General features: G+C 39.2%; 1 protein-coding gene and 1 pseudogene across 2 annotated transcripts in view; one reads left to right on the top strand and one right to left on the bottom strand.

Moving 5' to 3' along the window:
- Positions 1-12,931, bottom strand: part of LOC148728241 (uncharacterized) — a 29,792-nt gene extending 16,861 nt beyond the window's left edge. Inside the window, exons 1-3 of one of the 2 annotated variants that reach the window (XR_015988533.1) lie at positions 12,319-12,928; positions 8,973-9,149; positions 8,189-8,655 (exon numbers count right to left, since the gene is read on the bottom strand). Coding sequence is in view for 1 of the 2 variants with exons in the window: in XM_088724598.1 (XP_088580724.1) it covers positions 12,320-12,874 (555 nt within the window). In the remaining variant the exon portion in view is untranslated. Of the gene's footprint in view, positions 1-8,188; positions 8,656-8,972; positions 9,150-12,318 lie in introns of those variants that run through there. The other variant, XM_088724598.1, reaches the window with a different exon arrangement.
- LOC148728242 (uncharacterized) lies at positions 5,172-8,350 on the top strand (annotated as a pseudogene).
- Positions 12,932-20,785: the final 7,854 nt, after the last annotated feature.

Here is a 20,785-nt window from a genome sequence, read left to right as displayed (position 1 = left end):
TTTGTAGGTGATCATTTCCTTTATTTCCGTGACACTAATGTGTCATTTAGGGGTGATGTTGTAGGGATAAATTAGATGTCAATCACTCTTAGGAGTCAAAGCCATGCAGATCTTAATTATGTGTGACAATGTAATTTTAAGACCCCAAGTAATCACAGGAAGATTGCAGGTGGGAGTGTATTGTGTATGGTTTACCTTGGTTTGGAATTCATTTATTTGACAAATGCTTCATTGAAGTAAGATGTTATTCAGTGAATGAAACAGGCATACTCAGACAAAACGAACTCAGAGTGTTGCGAAAAGGGGTCAAACCCACAACCCTATAATTAGTACTTCAGATTCGGATGTTCTCCCACTAACCTACAGGAGCAACAGGAGCTCCCAATAAGGGTCAAACCTACAACCCATCGATTTGTACTTCAGATGTTCTACCACTAAGCTACTGGAGCTACAGGAGCTCCCAATAGGGGTCAAACCAACAACCCATTGATTTCTACTTCAGATGTTCTACCACTAAGCTACTGGAGCTACAGGAGCTCCCAATAGGGGTCAAACCTAAAACCCTTTGATTAGCAGTATTTCAGATGTTCTACCACTAAGCTACTGGAGCTACAGGAGCTCCCAATAGGGGTCAAACCTACAACCCATTGATTAGTACTTCAGATGTTCTACCACTAAGCTACTGGAGCTACAGGAGCTCCCAATAGGGGTCAAACCTACAACCCATTGATTAGTACTTCAGATGTTCTACCACTAAGCTACTGGAGCTACAAGAGCTCCCAATAGAGGTCAAACCTACAATCCATTGATTAGTACTTCAGATGTTCTACCACTAAGCTACTGGAGCTACAGGAGCTCCCAATAGGGGTCAAACCTACAACCCATTGATTAGTACTTCAGATGTTCTACCACTAAGCTACTGGAGCTACAGGAGCTCCCAATAGGGATCATACCTACAACCCATTGATTAGTACTTCAGATGTTCTACCACTAAGCTGCAGGAGCTACAGGAGCTCCCAATAGGGGTCAAACCTACAACCCTTTGATTAGTACTTCAGATGTTCTACCACTAAGCTACTGGAGCTACAGGAGCTCCCAATAGAGGTCAAACCTACAACCCTTTGATTAGTACTTCAGATGTTCTACCACTAAGCTACTGGAGCTACAGGAGCTCCCAATAGGGATCAAACCTACAACCCTTTGATTAGTACTTCAGATGTTCTACCACTAAGCTACAGGAGCTACAGGAGCTACAGGAGCTCCCAATAGGGGTCAAACCTACAACCCTTTGATTAGCAGTATTTCAGATGTTCTACCACTAAGCTACAGGAGCTACAGGAGCTCCCAATAGGGATCAAACCTACAACCCTTTGATTAGCAGTACTTCAGATGTTCTACCACTAAGCTACTGGAGCTACAGGAGCTCCCAATATGGGTCAAACCTAAAACCCTTTGATTAGCAGTATTTCAGATGTACTACCACTAAGCTACTGGAGCTACAGCAATGTGTACTTGACTGCTCTGTTGCAAGCTGTAGTTATTTAATGGATAATTACTTCGGCACATGGCATTATGAGAAATATTGCAGCCAGCTGAGGCCGTAGGCTGAAGCTGGCTGCAATATTTCTCATAATGCCATGTGCCGAAGTAATTATCTATTATAATTATTGACCCCCATGAAATCCTATTGTTCTGTGCTTGTGTTAGATCTTCGATTTTAGTTGCACCTATGTGTGATAATTGTGATGCTCATTGCTATTGTTCTGTTGTGATGAATATATCTCAGATTTTAATTGTGCCGAGGGTTGCTATTGTAGCTTGTTGTTAAAGTTGTTCAAAACAGTTCTAATGATGGAATTAATTCGTGCAAGGCGTGTAACACTGCTCATTTGCATACTTTATAAGCCAGAGAATTCAGTCATTTTACTCTGTGCAAACCTGGGTTTAGAAAGAGGATAGATTCGTCGGAAGATGAAGAATTATTTATGACACAGAGCTCTATGGGGAAAATTATACTGCATGAGAGGTTAAAGTAGTAAGTCCAGAAAAATGTGATCAAGAGGGTAGTAATCAGTCAGTAGTTGTTAGCACTAATTCCACGAGAATTGTTATTTCCTTTTAAAGCTCAAACTTACCAAAAACCCCTTGACAGCTCGTACACTCGACGGCCTTTTGATCCAAATGCAAAATGGCGGCCTGAAAATCTTGGGCACGCACAGAAAGCAAAATTTGGGTTGAAAAGTAATGCCCCACTTACGACTTTTACTTTTCTCTCTTTCTCCTGCCCTTTTTTTCCCCTCTCCTTGCCTGAAGTTTCTCCTCACTTGCTGGAAATTTAGTAGGCTTCATTTTGGTGTAGAAATTTTTCAGAAACTACTCATTATTTTCAAACCAAATGCTCAGAAAGGTAGGTGGGTAATGGAACAAGATTTTCGTCCAGATTTTCAGGTCAAAGTTACATGGTTTTTTGGCTATTTCTCCAATCTCCTTCACTCAATTGCGCTCATTCTGGTATCGTTTGTAAGATATTTTCAACATGTTCAAGTATGTGCTGAAATTCGTGCTCCAGGGTTAAAAGTGATGATGTCACAAGGTGTAGAAAGGGTGTGGGTCCCCATGCGCGCATACGGGCGAACTGGACGTCAATAGGTTAAAGACTACAATCATTGATTTAATGCAGAGAGAGAACAACAGAATTTCAGGGGGATCAGTAATTATTTTTAATTACAATATCTAAAGATTATCATTTAGCCTTTATGGTGTAAAGTTAAAATGATATAAATATACACTTGCATAAAATATTATTATTGCATCACTAGCAGGTGCCCGTGGGCAAGAGAATAATCCTGTGTTCCGATTGGCTACCCCTTGGGATTGCCTACATTGATCCAGTGCAAGGAAAAAATAGAATTAGAACTATGTTCATGATTCTTGGACAATTTTGGTGATGGAAACACAAAAAGCAGCAGAAGATAGTCAAAACAAAGAAAACAGAAACAACTTGTTGTGCAACAAACAAAGTTAGCTTTCTTTCCCGGCTCTCAAAGTAAACAAGTCATTCTTAATTCTTAATCAAGCAAATATTTCTGCTATATAATAAACCATTTATTAACCAAGCTCATTCTTTTTTTGTGTTTCTATGGACTTCGTCTTCATCTCAGTCCATAAAAATGCAAAAAACGAACTCAGCCAATATCCAGCCATCTTGACCTCCTGCTAGGTTAATAGTGCATACATATGTAACACTGCCTGCACAAGAGGAATTTTTTTTCCAATTTTATTTGGCTTGTGACTAATAATTTATTCCTGATGACCACTTTTTTAAAAAAAGTTTAAGATGCAAAGTGGGGACTTTTAAAAGACTTTGAGCTTGGAGCCCTGCAACTTTCTGCCATTGATCCTTACTCTAAACAACTCTATCTTAAAGCTTTATTCAAATTACATTTTTCCAAGACTTCTAAGCTAGGTGAGAATGATTTTCCTTGATTCTCCTGTCCCCTACTACATTTATTGTGTCTCTCTTTTTCACATGCACCTCTTTTGTTTACCCTTACTATGTAAATAGACTCTTTGTATGACTTAATCACATGATCAACTTTTGGTAAACATGAAAATAGTTCACTTTTGAAAAATTTTGTTAGCACAAGCTAAAAGAGCATATTAAAATTTGGTAACCTGAGAATTTTCAGCTATATATCTCAAAAGTTGAAAATCCTCGTAAATTCTTAAATTTTCAAAACTGTCATTAAATCTCTCTCTTAAGCATTTAAGGGCTCAAATTGCCTGTTTTTAATTAAAAGGAGATCTGAGCCCTGTAATGCTTAAACAAATATTTCATGACAGTCTTGAAAATTTCAAAATTACAAAGATTTATATAGAAAACCAAGTCTGCATGACTGGTCTTTTTCTCATACAAATGCTTCTAACTTTCGGCGACCATTACAATCGCAACTTTAGAGATATACAGCTGAAAATTCTCAGGTAACCCAATTTTACAACGCTCTTTCGACTTGTGCTGACAAAATGTTTCAAAAGTGAACTGTTTTAATTTGTGTTGACAGAAAGTTGATCATGTGATCAAGTCATGCAAAGAGTCTGTATCTCATTAGTAATCCTCCTCCCTGTCCACCATACAATTCTTATGATTTAAGTTAGGAGAACTTGGTATTAGATCAACTTGTAATCTGCTAATTGATACCGTATTTACCTGTGTATAATACGCTCTTTTTTTCTACAAAAATAACCATCAAAATCGTGGTGAGTACTATACACGGATTCTATTGTTTGTCACGCACACGTTAAAAACACAACAAAAAAAGTAACACATTTAAAGTTTTGATTAAATAACTTATTTTCAATGAAAAGTTATGGGTGCATATCAAGTTTTTACTCTAAAATCAAGAGGAAAGACAAAAATCGCTAAATACTTTCGCAAGTAAACAGGCATGTGGATCAGAATTCAGAGTGAATAATATGCAAATTTGGCCGCGTGTGAAGAGATCTTGTGTTACATGAAATTTTTCATTGAGAAGCAAGAAAGTGAGCAAGAAATATTTCAGGACAAAAGCTTTATTTAAAGCAGTTCTTGATTTGCTGTTATAAGCGAAAAACACGAGAATTTTTAACATGTACAAAGCGCACGCAGTGGAATTCATCGTGGTTATATTGTTGTCTACTTGACTTTATGGCCAGAAAATTGCATCGAGTTATTTTGAAAATTCTTAAAATATGATGATATGACACAAAATCTTCAATACTTTTCAGACATATTCTCGCTCACTCATAATATTTACCGGGCCATGGAATTGTCAAATTAGTTAGGCCTCGCTTGAAGTCCTAAAGTTTGATTTCAAGAGTGACATAAATAACTAAGTAGCAAAATATATTGATGTTAACGATATAGTAAATTTCTTATTCTTGTTGTCTAGATAAATAATTGTACGAATATTTAACTTTTCTTTTTTATCATGAAAAACTTTTTTTTCCTGATAGATTAGGGTGAAAACAAGGGTGTGCATTATACATGGGCATGTATTATACACAGGTAAATACCGTACTTTTATTCATTCATTTTACTTGTCTGCTTGAAAAAATTGTAATATATGCATGCCAATATGGCTGCCACGCTCTTTAGAGTTATTGCAGTTTTCTATATATTTACCTTTATAACTATGATAACAGTCGAAAGAGCTTATCGAAATCAATCTTTAACATCAAGATGCATTAGTTGGATGGCTAGATTTGAGCTGAGAGTATCCCGGTCTCGAAATCTCCGGGTAAGAAGGGCTATGGTGAAATGGGACAGTCGAGGCTTGCTTTTCCTGGCCGCCCCTGAGAAGTTTGTTGTGCTCCACATTACTGTTAATATGGATGTCCATCCACATCCTGGACCTGAAGAAGTGGATAATGACCACGGTAAACGAAAACAGAGCTCCAACTCCTCGGACTCTGCTTGTCAACCTGCAATTGGGTCAGTCAGAATCCATTGCTCTCACAATCGTGACAGGCTGCTTTCGCTGAGACGTTCGGCTGGCCGACCTGCGCCTCATGTTTTCGATACCCTTAAATCCCTGGGAATTCTGAAATACAGAGGTTCGGGATTACGAAGATTGGGGAAAATCACTAAAAATATCTCTGCATCGCAACACTCCGACAGATGTCGACCCATTGAAGTTGTTAAAACCCGGCGGTTTGCTAGACCTTATCGCATCCAAGATCCCGCTAAGAACAGATATCTTACAGCTATTCCTCGAGAGCCTACTAAATCATCTACCGATTGCTCGGAGTTTGCCGTTCCCAAGTGTATGTTCATCAATATTTGCAGTCTCTCAAAAACTAAGAACAGAGTGCGTGCGGTGGTTGGACTTGAGGCTGACTTACGATCTAAAGATAGTGATGTTTGTGTCGTATCAGAAACACACCTCAAACCGGCACAACCGGATGCGATTGTAAATATTGAGAACTATTCCATCTTTCGTAGAGACAGAAATTGGAATGGCAGAGATATGCGCAATAAGGGCGGGATTGCTATATACATCAGGAACAATCTTGCAGTAGAGGATGTTTACCGCTCTAGTCTTTATGAATTAATTTGTATAACTCTGCGACTTCCCAAGGGACATCGATTTGTAATATGTGGAGTTTATCATCCTCCAAAATTTAATTATGCAGAGATCGATCTAATGAATCGTCTTGTAAATACCGTGGATAATGTACTAGACAAACATCCACAAACAGTTGTGTTGTGCGGTGGCGATGTCAACAAACTGGATATCAAACGCTTCGAAGAAATGTCTGGTTGGAATGCTCTGGTTAATTTCCCCACCAGAGGGAATTCTTGTTTGGACAATTGTTTCACGAACCGCACGGATCTCTTTTCAAAGTGCTATCCCTTTCACATGCTCTCCAAGACGGATCACATGGGAGTTATTTTACCACCCGGTATAAAGCTTCCACCTATCCGCCGTAAAGTATACGTGCGTGACCAAAGGGCTCATAGAAAGCGAGATCTGTATATCGCGTTAGCGAAGGAAAACTGGGATGATGTGATACAGGAAACTGATGTCGATGAAGTGGTTAGTAGGCTCGAAAATACCATTCTGGGGCACCTGAATAGCTGCATGCCTCTGAAAACGGTGCGCATGTCATCAAGAGACCCGGGCTGGATGACTCCGCTCGTTCGATCGATGATACGAGCCAAATCACGCATATCACTCAGTAATCAAGACCGTCTTAAAGTTATGAATAAAAGGATCTCTGAAGTGATTTTCGGAAACAGAAGGGACTTCATCGCCTCTATTGGAACTCGGGATTGGTGGAAAAAAGTGGATAAAACATCTCAGCGCCGCAAGCCGGTGATTTCTCTATCTCTTGGCCATTACGAACTCAACGCGTTAAATGACTACTTTGGTGACCTATGTACTGACCACGCCTACATAAAGCCAACACCTCTGGAGATTAGTGAAGATCAGGAAGTCCCAGAAATCTCAGAGCGACAAGTCCTGAATTCTCTTATGCGTATAAAGAGAACAGCAACCAGACCAGATGGCATCCCGTATACTATATGGAAAGACAAGGCCGAGCTATTCGTTCCAGTTATCACCAGGATTTGGAATCTGTCTCTTAGAACACAAGCCTGGCCTGTCTCTTTTGGAAATAGTCAGACCTGAACCCCTTGCCGAAGGTTGATCTACCTAAGGGAATATCAGACTTCCGCGGAATAAAAGTGACACCTGTCATCGCAAGGTGCTTTGAGAAAGCTGTCTTAGGAACACACGCAAGGGAGACCTTCGATGAACATTCTGGGATCTCACAGTTTGCATACATAGAGGGAGGGAGCTGTAGCAATGCTCTACTGACTATCCAACATACTGTCAATCAATATCTTGATATCCCAGAGTGCAAAGCGGTACGCCTATTCGCTATGGATTTCAGCAAGGCTTTCGATAGTGTGAAACACGATCTCCTCTCACACAAATTGAAGCAACTCCCCCTAAATCCTTTTACAGTTAACTGGTATCTAAGCTTTTTGGAAGACAGGCAACAGAGAGTCATTAGAAATGGGTTTATTGGTAAATGGAAAAGTGTCAACAAAGGTACCACCCAAGGAAGTGTCAGCGGGCCGCACTTGTTCAATGTCTTTCTCAGTGATTTAGAGATACACTTGGACAATAAGAGCGTGCTGGTAAAATATGCAGATGATACAACCATTATCTCGCCTGTGATAGGTGATAATGACAATTCTATCGCACTGATTAATCAGTTTTCCCAGTGGTCTAGAAGTAATGGTATGTCTAGCAATCCATCTAAGTGCAAGGAAATCATTTTCCGCAAGAAAGGTTGTACAATAGAGTTTCCGATTGTGTCTGGAATACCACAGACAAAAGAGCTTACTATTTTAGGGGTAACATTTCAGGAAGATAGTAGGTTTATAACACATATTCGGGAAAAACTAATCAAAGCAAACAAGCGCCTGTTCATTTTAAGATCTTTAAGGAAAGAAGGGTACAATCAGGCCGAAGTAGACCATCTGTTTCTAAATCTGGTTCTACCAAATATATTATACGGGCTGTCCGTAAATTCCGAATTAACAACAATCCAATGTTTCTTAGATCGATGTTATAAGCGTAACTATACATCCCACCACATTAATGTTTATGAATTGTTAGATCAACAGGACACACGTATCTTCAAGAATGTTTTTAATAATACAATACACCCTTTAAGAGCTATAATGCCAAAAAAGAAATCAACCAAGTACAATCTGAGGAAAGAGACAAGTCACCATCCTAAAATAAACACTGATAGGTTCAAAAACACGTTTGTCAATCGCTTAATTTTTAAAACATAATCTAGTCTTATAATTTTTATCTTGATTTTCTCTGTAATTTATATATATACCTTCTTTTAATGTTGTAACATAGGATATGTTTATTTATCTTATGACTTAATAAAGATTCATTCATTCATTCATTCATTCATTATTATTATTATTATTATATCGTTCGTTTTTACCTGTCTATGTACTGCTTGACATTATGTTAATAATTTAAAGAGAAATTCAGTCTTGGTCAGTTGTGGGAGTGAAAGGGTTGAGTTATTTGTGACATGCCATTGAACCTCTTAGTAACAACTAACATTCTCTGTTTTGAGTAACTGAATGTCTACATGCAGTAAATGGTTTGAACCCGGGGGTAACATGTGAAGGTGTAGTCTGATCGTCCGGGTGAGTGTAGTCCTGAGAAGGACTGTTGTCGGTGGCAGTTACTGACGTTTCGACAACCTGTGCGGAAGTCATCATCAGAGTCAAGTGAGTGATTGTTGTCAGTAGATTGTTGTCATTCTACTGACAACAATCACTCACTTGACTCTGATGATGACTTCCGCACAGGTTGTCGAAACGTCAGTCACTGCCACCGACAACAGTCCTTCTCAGGACTACACTCACCCGGACGATCAGACTACACCTTCACATGAATGTCTACAATTAGATGTTATCTGGGTGCAACAAATCAACACAGTTTAAACTGTAAAAATTTGCATACCATAACAATGCATCATTACTGCTTTCTTGATATAAAATAACATAGCAATGCACAGCTTCAAAATTCCTATTTGAACAGACAGCTGTCATCCAAGTGTTCCTTTATCTGAAAGAGACCAAAAAAGCATTACGAACAATTTTAATTGCCAAAACATAAATTTAAGCTTTCCAAAATTAACAGAATTGAGAGGGAAGACAACTTAAAAAAAAAGAGATAGAAAAACAAGGTGATCAAAGTACCAATGGGCTTGAACTCTGACCACAATAGACAGACCTAGAGAGTGGCAAGGTTATGTATTGTGCCCAAGATTCAATTACCTCAAGTTCACTGCCTTCACAATTCAGGTTTACCTAAGAAAATGAAATTGTATACCTGCCAAATTTATCCTATAGTCAATATCAAGACATTTTTACCCGAAGAGGACCAAGATAATCAATTTACATTGAGAACCCCATCATGTCCAACAAACCAAAAGGATATCCACCAACGTATTTATTAGAATTCTACAGATTTCCTGAATGCATGCTTAAGACTTTTGAGTTTTACACTTCATTTCTCAAACAAATTAGGCCAAAATCCTTTCCCTTTATGTTTTCATTAAAAGTATCTGTCAATGCTGTAATTAATGTATCAATTTTTTTGGGCTAGGAATAAAATAGTGGTCTGCTATGAGATGGAAGTTTTTGATCCACCGCATGAGGCTACATGTATGCATCTAACACAAAATTCCATTCCTAATGAATCTAATTAAGAATTACACAGTTATCCAAAAGGAAAAACTTAATGTATGATGACTGCAGCCAACTAAATTTTTCATGCCCCTTGCCTTCACTGTAAAAAATTATTTTCAACATAAAAATTTTCTGCAATGTTCTTCAAAAGAGGAGACTAAAATAAGTTTCATCCCAACCAAAATTGCCTATTTTGAGAATTTATTTATTCATTTAAAGATTTGTACACTAATTAAAATGTACAGGTAGTATTAATAATCACACATTACGCCCCCTACAAGATTCGACTACCAGCCCAGCCCCATGGTAATATTAATTTAAAAACTAAAAACAAAAACCCTTCTCCAATCCATCAACCAAAAATAAATAAGTTAATTGGTTAACTAATAATTTACAAGTGCATGCACAATAAAAATTTACTCTTCTACATTTGGGACGGATAATCTTAAATGAATGAATGTTGTCCCCCAAAGGAAACATTGTAAAGTCACTTAAAATATAATGATTTAAGTTGGTACTTGAATGAACTCAAGGATTTGCACAACTTGATAATTCATCAGAGATACTATTCCACATGATACAAATTCTATTGAAAAAATATTCCTGAAAATGCAAGGTACAATTTCTTTTTGTCCTGGGATAAAGCACAGTACCAGCTTGGTGAGAGTGTCCCCTTACATATGAAAACTATTTATCAAAATGTCTGGCAAAGTTAACATCACCTTTCATGCACTTATAGAAGAAAACTTAGTCTAGATATTCAAGCCAGTAATTTAGTGGTACTAACTTAAGTTTGATAAGATGGTCCTTACAAGACAGGTCTCTGTCTTTACCTACAATAAAATGCATAGCTCTTCCCTGCACCTGTTTACTAAGAAACAACTGGTTTGCAACTGACTGAGGGCCCCCGAAACCTGTGAGCAATAACACAAATGCAAGCAAACTAATGAACAATAAAGTAGCAGCAGAGGTGTACAGTTCACCGGTCTGGCACAATTTCTCCTTTCAGGGAACCAATCATCCCATTTTCCTTATAGCCACTATCATAAATAAGTGCTCCTTCCAAGAGGTATTATTTGTAATTATTACACGAATCAGGCAGTCAGAGGGCCAATAACTAAAATCAACCAATCAAAATGCTCTATTGCCGGTCAATATTCTCTAAGTATTGGACCGGGCACTGTCCCGAATGGTCCCGAATGATACTGCACTTGTGTCCCTTTGAACTTCAGTTGTATAATAAATCTCTTATTAACCAAGCTTGCTCAGGACCGTACTGGAAGAATATCGGCCCTCGATCTTTTTTGTACGGACCGAGTGCAGCGAGCTCGGTACTGTCAAGACCTCGGGCCGATATTCTCCCAGTACGGCCCTCACACTTGGTTAATAAGATATATAATAGCCCGGAGACCTTTTCTGAGGTAACAACCCCTAGGTCAAAATTACTTAATATATAAGTGCGTGGTTGACTAACACGTTTCCTAGATGTGCGCAGATTTTTATATTTGGCAGGTTGGAAATAAAGTTCATGGTTTAAACTCCATTACCTACCTTAGAAAATTTGTAATCCAATCAGATCGTTGTGAATCAATTTAACCCATTGTCAGTAATGGGATAATTAGTTTCAATTTGAGCTATTAAATCTTAATGTAATGATTGTGAAATGAGTGTCCAGAAATCCAGCCTTACATTCTGTGTGCTGTGATAAGTAAGTTTGTTTCCCTTTTATCTGGAAGATCTTCCTAGTCAATCAGCTTTTGTTATATCAAGGTGTGCCTAAAGATACAAGAACAATCTATAGTAGTTTTCGGGAGTCTGAGGTAAAAATTTGTTGTGTACATGAGAAAGTCAGGGAATATTGAAATCTGAAAGAAAAAAGGGACACTGTGGGTTCCTTTGTTAGTCCCCACACCATGTTTCATGTCATTTGTGCCTCTGTCAATTGTCACAATGACTTCCATAAATTAACAAGAACAAAACCAATGGAAACTGATACATAAAAGGTGCTTTAAGACTAGCCAGAGAAAAATATCGGGGCAAGAGTTCCATAAGACATCATACATTAATTTTATGCATATAGTGTTGCATAATTAATGTTCCTAGCCTTGTTAACCTTCTAGTTATATTGGGAAGCCAACACCCTCTTAGTTTTAATTTTTTTATTTGATGTTAATTTAATCTTCTCAGGGTGAATAAAGTTGTTGTTGTTGTTGTTGTCAAAGAAACCTTTATATTTAGTCTTTATGAAATGGAATGCATAATTAATGTATGGGGTTAAATGGAACTCTTTCCAAATATTGGTTTGGTAATATTTCAAAGGGTTGGGCAATGTTAATTTTGTTGGGCATTGAAATAAAAATTCCCTCAACCACTACTTAAATTTTAAGAGGGCTGTTAGAGTTTAATAGGACACTCGTTCCTCTTCCACAATTTGGATGGTGTTAAATTTAAGAGGAAAAGAGGTACTTGCTCTTAGCTTGAGGAGTTCTGAGCACGTGGATGAAAGCGGAAAAAACGAACCTGCATAACATCACGAGAATTACCTTAGTAAGATGGCTTGGAGGGCTGTACAAAATCGTCAGCCTCGATATTTTCAATTGGTTTCTCTTGTGCACGATGTTTTGGCGCTCGGCGGTAACGAAAGACGAAATAAACACCCTCGCAAAAGAAGAGCCCTGCAGATAGGAAACCGCAGATCCCTGACGTTTCTAATGTACCACCATCTTTATACCACTTCCCTCTAGAGTAAACAACGGCAGCACCGATGACCAAGGCCAAAGCAGCAAGGAAACAAGCGATCATTCCGAGGAGAGGCTGCGTGAGAACGGGCGGGAGCTTCTCGAAGATGTGAGTGATTCTTAGGATGATGTGCAGCATCACAAAGATCCAGGCGGTGGTGGCAACGAAGATCAAGAACTCGTATTCAGGTTTGAAGCTACCAGGGAAACTTGAGAGAATGACAAACGTCAAGAAAGTTAATATAGCTTCGACCAGTTTTAGCAATCCTTCCTTAGTGGTTACAATCCACCGAGGATCACAACAACCGCAGCTACACTTTCGTGTAGATACTTCTTGACCCGTTTCTTCCTGATCAGCCATCTGGTGTGCGAATTGCTGGGAATGATTCTAGAAACTAGAGCTCCGACAGAGCTGAATAATGAAATGCTACGTCAGCGGGTTGCCGTCAACAACGCGGGCTCAAGTGTCCTGTGTCTAAAATTTAGCGAAATTAGCGGAAAATGGTAAGGGCTGACTTTTAAAACCGAGGAACTCTGTTTTCATCGAAGGCATTTTCCTAGTTCCAGAGGTTTTAAGGAGAAAATTAATTTTTGAAACTTTTCAGGGGGCGTACCAAGATTTTGGAGGTTGTTCTGTAAAAGAAAAGCGGCAAGGAAAACGACACCTCGAAGCAGCAGAATAGGAAATCATTCATACGAACGACACGAACAACTCAAGATCCGTGTTTCCGCGGCAAAATCTAGCGCATGTGTGCACGTTATTCAGCTCTGTCTCTATAAACTAGGGTGAAAAGCTACTTCACAACAGTGACGAAGCTGAAATACTACGTCATAGGGTAGCGGTCAACAACGCGGGCTCGAGTGTACAGGTCTTAAAATTATATTAAGGGTTGACTTTTAAAACCGAGGAATTCTGTTTTTGTCGAAGGCATTTTCCTATTTCCAGAGGTTCTAAGGAGAAAATTGATTTTTTAAAATTTTTAGGGGGTGTACCAAGTTATTGGAGGTTGTTCTGTAAAAGAAAAGCAGCAAGGAAAACGACCCCTCGAGGCAGCAAAATAGGAAATCAACCATCATCGAACGACTCAAAATCGTGTTTCCGCGGCAAAACCCAGCGTATGCGTATATGTTATTCGGCTTCGTCCTCCACAGTACGGAGGCACGAGGAGGCGCGATGTTCTCACAAGTTGCAGAGCAATCTCAATGGAAGTTGTCAGCGGATGGCTCCACTGCAGACGGGCAACTTGGGAAATTGAGGAACTTTGCCTGGCTGGCTATCTTTTAGGGATCCACAGATGCTTTCCGTTTTGTAACCGGTTATTGTAAAACGCCGACTGCAAACTGCAGACCAGGGGTAGACCAGGACTGCAGACCAAGTGCAGACTGAGAGTGAAATGCAGACTGAATGCTAAAGACCAGGGTCCAGTTGCGTAAAGGACGAAGTAATCTCGTTCTTGTGTGTCTTTATTTTAATACTATTTGTTTTTAGGGGAGTAATATTTTTAGCCGAAGATCACGTTCGTGGTCTCCAGAGCGCTAAAGCCACGTGGGCAATCGACGCAAGCAGGGTGGGATCGCGAAGTGTTTACAGAGAGAGAGAAAGTACCTCTCTCTTTCTTCTCTTAATCATATCTTTCTTCCCCACTGTTAGTCAGGTCCTCAGTGAAAAATACAGGTCAGATCGTGACAGAAATTACAAAAAGCGGAAAATCTGGCACAGATCTTCCTTAGCACTTCATTAATACTGGAGATGGGAGGGGCGGGGTGGTGGGGGCAATGCAAACGGTTCTATTTAAAGTTTATGGGGGGGGAGGGCGGGAATTCAAGTTTCATTTGTGGTTGGCCGGGTAAGGTAACAAATCTGATCCAAACAACAAGTCGGCTGATGTGTTGGTCAACTCGTCGGCCAACTGTCGGCTGACGTGTTGCCAACTAGTTTCCTTTTCAATAAATGAGTCGGTTGTGACTTTTCTTTAAGCGTAGTTTGACTCAGAGCAAATATGCAACAAAAGGGTCAAATTTGGCACAGAACTTCCTTAGCACCTCCTGATTGAAACAGGTTAGGGTGCCCAATGAGAACATTTATATTTCCGGATAAGTGGTAATTTAAGCGTCGCCTGAAATAACAAACTGGGCTGCCTGTGGCCCGAGGACGAGGTAGTTTTCCTTTGGTAACACTCTGTTCCGTAGAAAAGAAACGGAAGAGTGGCAAAAGAAATATGTGATAGAACAATGGAAGTAGCGCTGACAAGGAAGAAAAGTTCTCTCTGGTTTGAGGCATGATATGCTGTCCCATTCCCTGTATCACTGGAGCGGGAAACAGTGATACAATTCTCAGCCTAATTTTCCAAGAGAGTACGCTACTCAATGTTCTTCCATTTGTTTCTCAGTAGCTATAAAACTGACTCCTTCACTTCGCGTACTGGGACAACTAATTTCTTTGTGTCTAGCTCTACAGAGTGAACTGTGGTGTATTCTTCTGGAATGTTATAACTCGTTCCTCACCCTCGAAAACTGTGAAAAACGGCCGAGAACTACTGATCCAAACGAGGAGGTATGATGCATGAAGCTCACTGAATTCTTGGAAATTTTAAAAAAAACTTTTTTACAATCCTTGATAGCTGCGTCTATCCCGCCTGAGAAGTACAATATTTCTCTTGTTTGTTTCACTTATTCATCCACACCAATGAGAGTTTAATAAATTCTGGTCAGGTATTTCTTATCATAGGGAACAATGTTGAAGTCCTAAATGTAATAATAATAATAATAATAATAATAATAATGATAATAATAATAACAATATTTTAACAGGGAGCCCACTTCACCAAAAGGTGCTTTTCAGTGAGGCCCTGCATATGCTACAAAAGAATTGCAATAAAAATTAAAAAGCTAAGCTAGAACTAGATAAGAATAGAAACCTACCTCCAGTCGACAACGCATGTTTAACTAAAATGCATGTTTAAGCTTAGATTGAAAGTAAAAAAGTACAGCGGTGTCACGTATATCTTGACTTAAAGAGTTCCAGTCTACGACGCTCTGATACGTTAAACGTTGTTTGCCCCAGTTTGTTCTTACGCGAGATAAATGAAAATCGTCTTTGGAACGCGTGTTGTAATTATGAATTAAGTTATTTCTAAAAAATTAAAATTAAAGTCAATAAGACCATTCAAACACTTGAAGATCGTTGCACAACGATGGAAACGTCGCCTGAGATGCAGTGGCTTCCAACCAAGAGAATCAGAAGAGCTTCGGACGCCGAGTCACGCGGTTGGCGATCAAGAATTATCTTAGCAGCTTTATTTTGAAGAATCTGAAGATTTTCCATGAGAGTGGAGTTGTTCTTATCACCCCAAACAATGTCACCATAATCAAACAAGGGAAGGATGAGACTATTGTAGAGAGTTAGATGGAATTGGAGTGGTAGCATCTGCTTTACTCTTCTCAGGACACCAAGGCGTTGGTTGACTTTGTTGACAACCGAAGAAACGTGATCTTGCCAAGTCATATTTTAACTGATTGTAACTCCTAAATACTTAAGAGAGTCAGTTCTTTCTAAGTTATAGTCGCTAATGCAAAGAGAAAAATTCTGAAAAGATTTAATTTTATGGGTACTACCTAAATGTAATAAAGTCCTAAATGTAATAACTTTCCTAAATGTAATAACTTTCCTAAATGTAATAACTTTCCTAAATGTAATAACATTTGGTCCTAAATTTAAAAGTCTCCAATGCAATAGCTTAACTGTGCTTGCGCATCCACATTGAGATGTTAAAGTGACAGCTGTTGCACCAGAGAATCCTCTGACCAAAATTCATGGCGTATTGTGGGTTCTCTCGCTGATTTTAATCAGGGTTTTCTATTTTTTGCTTAAGATGTAGGCCGAGGAGCATTCGCTAAAAACCTTCATGCTGATGGTTTGTAGCCAATTTGGCATCAAATTGGCAGATCCCAAACAATAGAACGCTGACCAATCCGGCCATCTTGACCGAACAGGCTTGGTCAAGAGATTTTATAATTTCGGCAAGTCATTTTTCCCGGGAAAAAAATACGTTTTCTTTTTTGTAATAACGGATAACAGAAAATAGAGTCTTTGTTTCACGTATCACGACTGGCATATTATTTACAGTTCACGGCTTTCAACTTTTTACAATTACGAGTCACGGCAATTAAAAACAGCCAATCACGTTTCACTGAAAACCCCCACATTTCCATTTAGACATGGAGACGAGACGACGAGACGAAATTATTTGTCTGACCATTTATTAATGCAGATTTAAAAGACAACGACCTGCTAGTTGTTGAAGAATTATAGCATGAAAAACTGAAAATTCTCAAGTTAACTTCGGGATCCTAAAGAAATTTATGAGAAGACAAATCCGAATCTTCGGAAGCACTGTAGCAGTTGTAAACGAACGATGTAGTTCATTTAATGTTACCGCTAGTGTTGTTTACCCATTCAGACTAGGAACGATCCAGGACGTGTGAAAGAACTGAAGCGGAAACTGTTTCCAAATAGAATTTACATAAACTTCAACATTGCCTCTAGGGGTTTTGCACAGCAGCCATCTTGGATGGCAGGAACAATAAAAATATTTTGCATAAGAAAGAAAAATGTTTCCCCTGGCTAAAATAATCTATTGTTCCTGCCATCCAACATGGCTGCTGTGCAAAACCTCTATATTCAGGGATACAGCCCGTTAATCGACAGCAGATAAAGGCGTTTTCTTTGCATTTTCCTCTCAATAAATAGGACATTGTATTTTAATTTCTCCTTAACGTCTTCCAAAATAAACCACAAGCTGTGGTGGACATTATGTTGGAAGAAATCGAAAGTGATAACGCAGGAATATTGGCAGCCGATCGAAGGCTTTTGAAAAGTCCCGCAGTATATGTACTTTCCTTAGTCTTAAAACTCATTAAATGGTCTTAAATGCAACCCTTTGCCCCTACTTTAAGTTAGACTGAGATATTTCTTTTAATGTGCGAAAAGGTTCGAAAATGTTCTTGTTTTCAGCGATGAGCGATCGCCTCGGTATTTGATTAAGGTATCAGTTGCATTCTCTTTTCTGTTGTGACTGTTTAAAAAGGGACTAACAAGAGACATTGGTCAGAAAGCGATAACATGTAGCGATCTTTCTTGTTCTGTCAAGAAAAATGCATCTAAATGGTGATTAGTCTTGTTATATACCTACCTTGAAATTCAAGTTTGTTGGCGGCGCACAATGAGAGTGATTAGCGTGTTGATGATCGGAAATGCGCAATTACATCACGGAATTCATTCTGAAACTTGCTCTCAGTGTTAGGAAGGTGACTGAGGTTGCGCTCTGACCGAGTCCTTCTATTGTTCTTGAGAAAGAGAAAATGTAGCGTGATGTGCCTTTAGGAGGGAAATTTCCCTTTGAATTCAGATAATTCATCCTAGCGGTATTACACAATTCGCGCCAGATACTCTGAAACATGACCTTGAGAACAAACAGACAGAAACTAAAAAAAAAAAAAAAAAAAATACTTTAAAACCTTTCAATCTTAGCACCGGTTTAGAAACGAGCCGTTTGCAAAGCAAAAATTTATTTGAAAAGTATAAACCAAACGTTTTCGACACCAGGTCATCATCGGGGTAAATAAGCACCGCCGGTGAATTAATGTTCCTGGTGTTTTTAACGGATTTTTTCGAGGGTGAGGAAGGCATTCTTCTTGTCAGATAAACAGTATCAGTTGAAATTATATATTCTATTGAGTGTGTCTGATAATTTCAGCGCAAGAAAATTAGCCAAAATTGAAAGAAACGACGGTTAACGACTTCGAGTTAAGATAGATTTTACCTTTGGCTTAGTCAATAAAAGATTTAATATAAAGCAAAAACATTTCGCTCTAATAAGAATCAAGAATGATTTGTTTATTTTGAGAATCCAGAAAGAGAGCCAGCTTTGTTTGTAGCACAATAAACCCAAGAGGGTCGTTTAAATTTTTTCTATGTTTAAACTGTCTAGCCCTTCTACCGATCGCTGCGACTTCGTCGCAGACATTGTCCAAAAGTTACAATCAACCACACAAGCGAGTAAGTCACTGTGCTTTAGAAGCGCAGAGGCGTATTGATGGTTAAGCTCGAAACAGTAGGATAAAGTATTTGAATAAGCTTTGCGTTTGAAAACTCCAGTTTCTCTTTTCCCTTCTTTTAATTTCCTTTGCAGATTTCTATAAATTTTCTTGTACTTATTTGATTTTTGATGTTTTCGTTGAAAAATTTTGCGCAGGGGAATTTGTGCGCGGCTAGCCAGATTGATCCGCTCGCACATGCCCAACGTTTAACCAATAGTTTGAGTAGTTGTGCAATTATGCTGTACAGTCAGAATGCACGGCACCTACCGCCCCAGCTACGTCTAATCTTAGTCACCACCAGGCCCCACACTTACGACTGCAATTACAAAGAAAAAGAATTGCAGTGTGACATTCGACATCCCTTATCGCCCCAAAGAAGTCGATGTCTGCGTCTAAAACAAACTAAACATCTACTAGCTCATCACCATCGTTGACTATGCCTTTGTCGGCTTCATTTTGCTATTTAGGCTCTGTTTCGTTCGTTCGGCAACCATGTGTAATCCTTTATCTATATCTGCAGTCATACCCGTGTCGCCTGTTTCGTCGACGATACCATCAGGTACACTTTTTGCGTCTATGTCATCTCAAAAATCAACAGTATCAACCATTTCAAAATCCTACCCATATGCATTTTATTTGCATAATCCTCGAAAATTTCTTCTCCTTGGTTATTTGCTTCGTAGTCTTCTTCACTACTGTCCTTGTGATCCGTAACTTGTTCCAAGCTAATATAGTGTTCGCCGTGGTTCCTAGCAAAATGTCCAGGGTAAACGGTAGCTGCTGAAACACTTGCTGAAAAACTGAATACACGCAACCCACCAACTGGACGCTAGTTGGATGTCGATGTTGTACAGGCCGGGTTTGCTGGTGCATACATTGTTATCTGATCCACATAGGTCTCATCTCGTGCCATACAAGTTAAATGGTCGTTCCAGCAGGCGAACTCTCTCATCATCTGTCAAATGCTCCAAAAGAGGGAGGCCATCGCTATCGCACAGATTACTTCCTAAGTACACTAAAATTTCCTTTCTCATGATTTTAGTTCGACTTACACCCAAAAAAAAAATTGTCCCACAGAGAAAAAGCCAGCATCCCCACACCAGATTCTTTCGTCCTTTCAAATTCTTCAACTTCTACTTTGTTCACCTCTGATGATTTTAACATTCATTTTCTTCTTTTATTTGATTTAGCTTCCCCAACCGGCAGGGACACCGCAACAGCTTGCATCAATTACTGCGGGCCCAGTAAACCCACCCATCCCACCCCAGGGGAAATTAACGTCTCATACCCCCAACCCTGCTGGAGACGGGACCTCCATTTATTCGTCCCTATCCGAGAAGACTAGAATATCTAACCATTTCTTGATGTTATAGAAAGGTAGCAAATTCTTCTCAATTATTTTATGACCTTGAGTGTTGGTCCGGCAGGGGCTCGAACCCTCGACCTCCCACACAACAGTCCAGCGCACTATCCGTTGGGCTAACTGGGCGGCGGTTACATTCGACGCCCCTCGTAATATAGTGCCTTATCACCATGGTCTCAGTTCTTTGACTGATATCCTTTCGCCGGCTCTCCAGAATCCGACACGGCAGCTGCACGTATTCAACAAGGTCGAGCAGGGCTTCATAGACGTCGTCTGCTAAAGCAGAGGGTTTCCTGTTCCCTTCGGAGTCTTCACGATCTTTATGGGCCACAGACCTATCCTGCAATAATGCTTGTAACGCTAAAACCATAACGGCTAAAAAATATTCAATCTTATGTTAAATCAAAGCAAGTATTAGCGAATTACATTCGATGATGTAGATCTCAAAGAAAACTTCCGGAAATATTTCACAGGCTCGTGAGATGTTTTTCGCACTTATTTCTATTTTTATTATTACCAATCAATTGTTGCTATACTGATGAACTCAAGAATCTTTTCAAAGTCAGTTTAGCCAGTCGATACAACGTTAGTGGTCAAATCTTTTGTGTTACTGCCAGCTAATTTGAAAGGAAAAAGTTCTGCTCTTTATGTGCATGTTACTCTCATAGGGCCGATTCAGTGGAAGAAAAGTTCGTTTCAGAGTCAGGTTTTGTTGTGTTATCTAACGTTTGATCGTTAAGGATATCAGCGCACCGAGCAAACCATGCTTCCCTTTCTTTTTTCTTTAAATCAGTTAGTACACCATTAAAA

The sequence above is a fragment of the Stylophora pistillata genome, chromosome 6, assembly GCF_964205215.1.
Source record: "Stylophora pistillata chromosome 6, jaStyPist1.2, whole genome shotgun sequence".
NCBI classification, from domain to species: Eukaryota; Metazoa; Cnidaria; class Anthozoa; order Scleractinia; family Pocilloporidae; genus Stylophora; species Stylophora pistillata.
The sequence above is the reverse complement of the archived record's forward strand: the minus strand, read 5'-3'. Positions and strand labels throughout refer to the sequence as shown.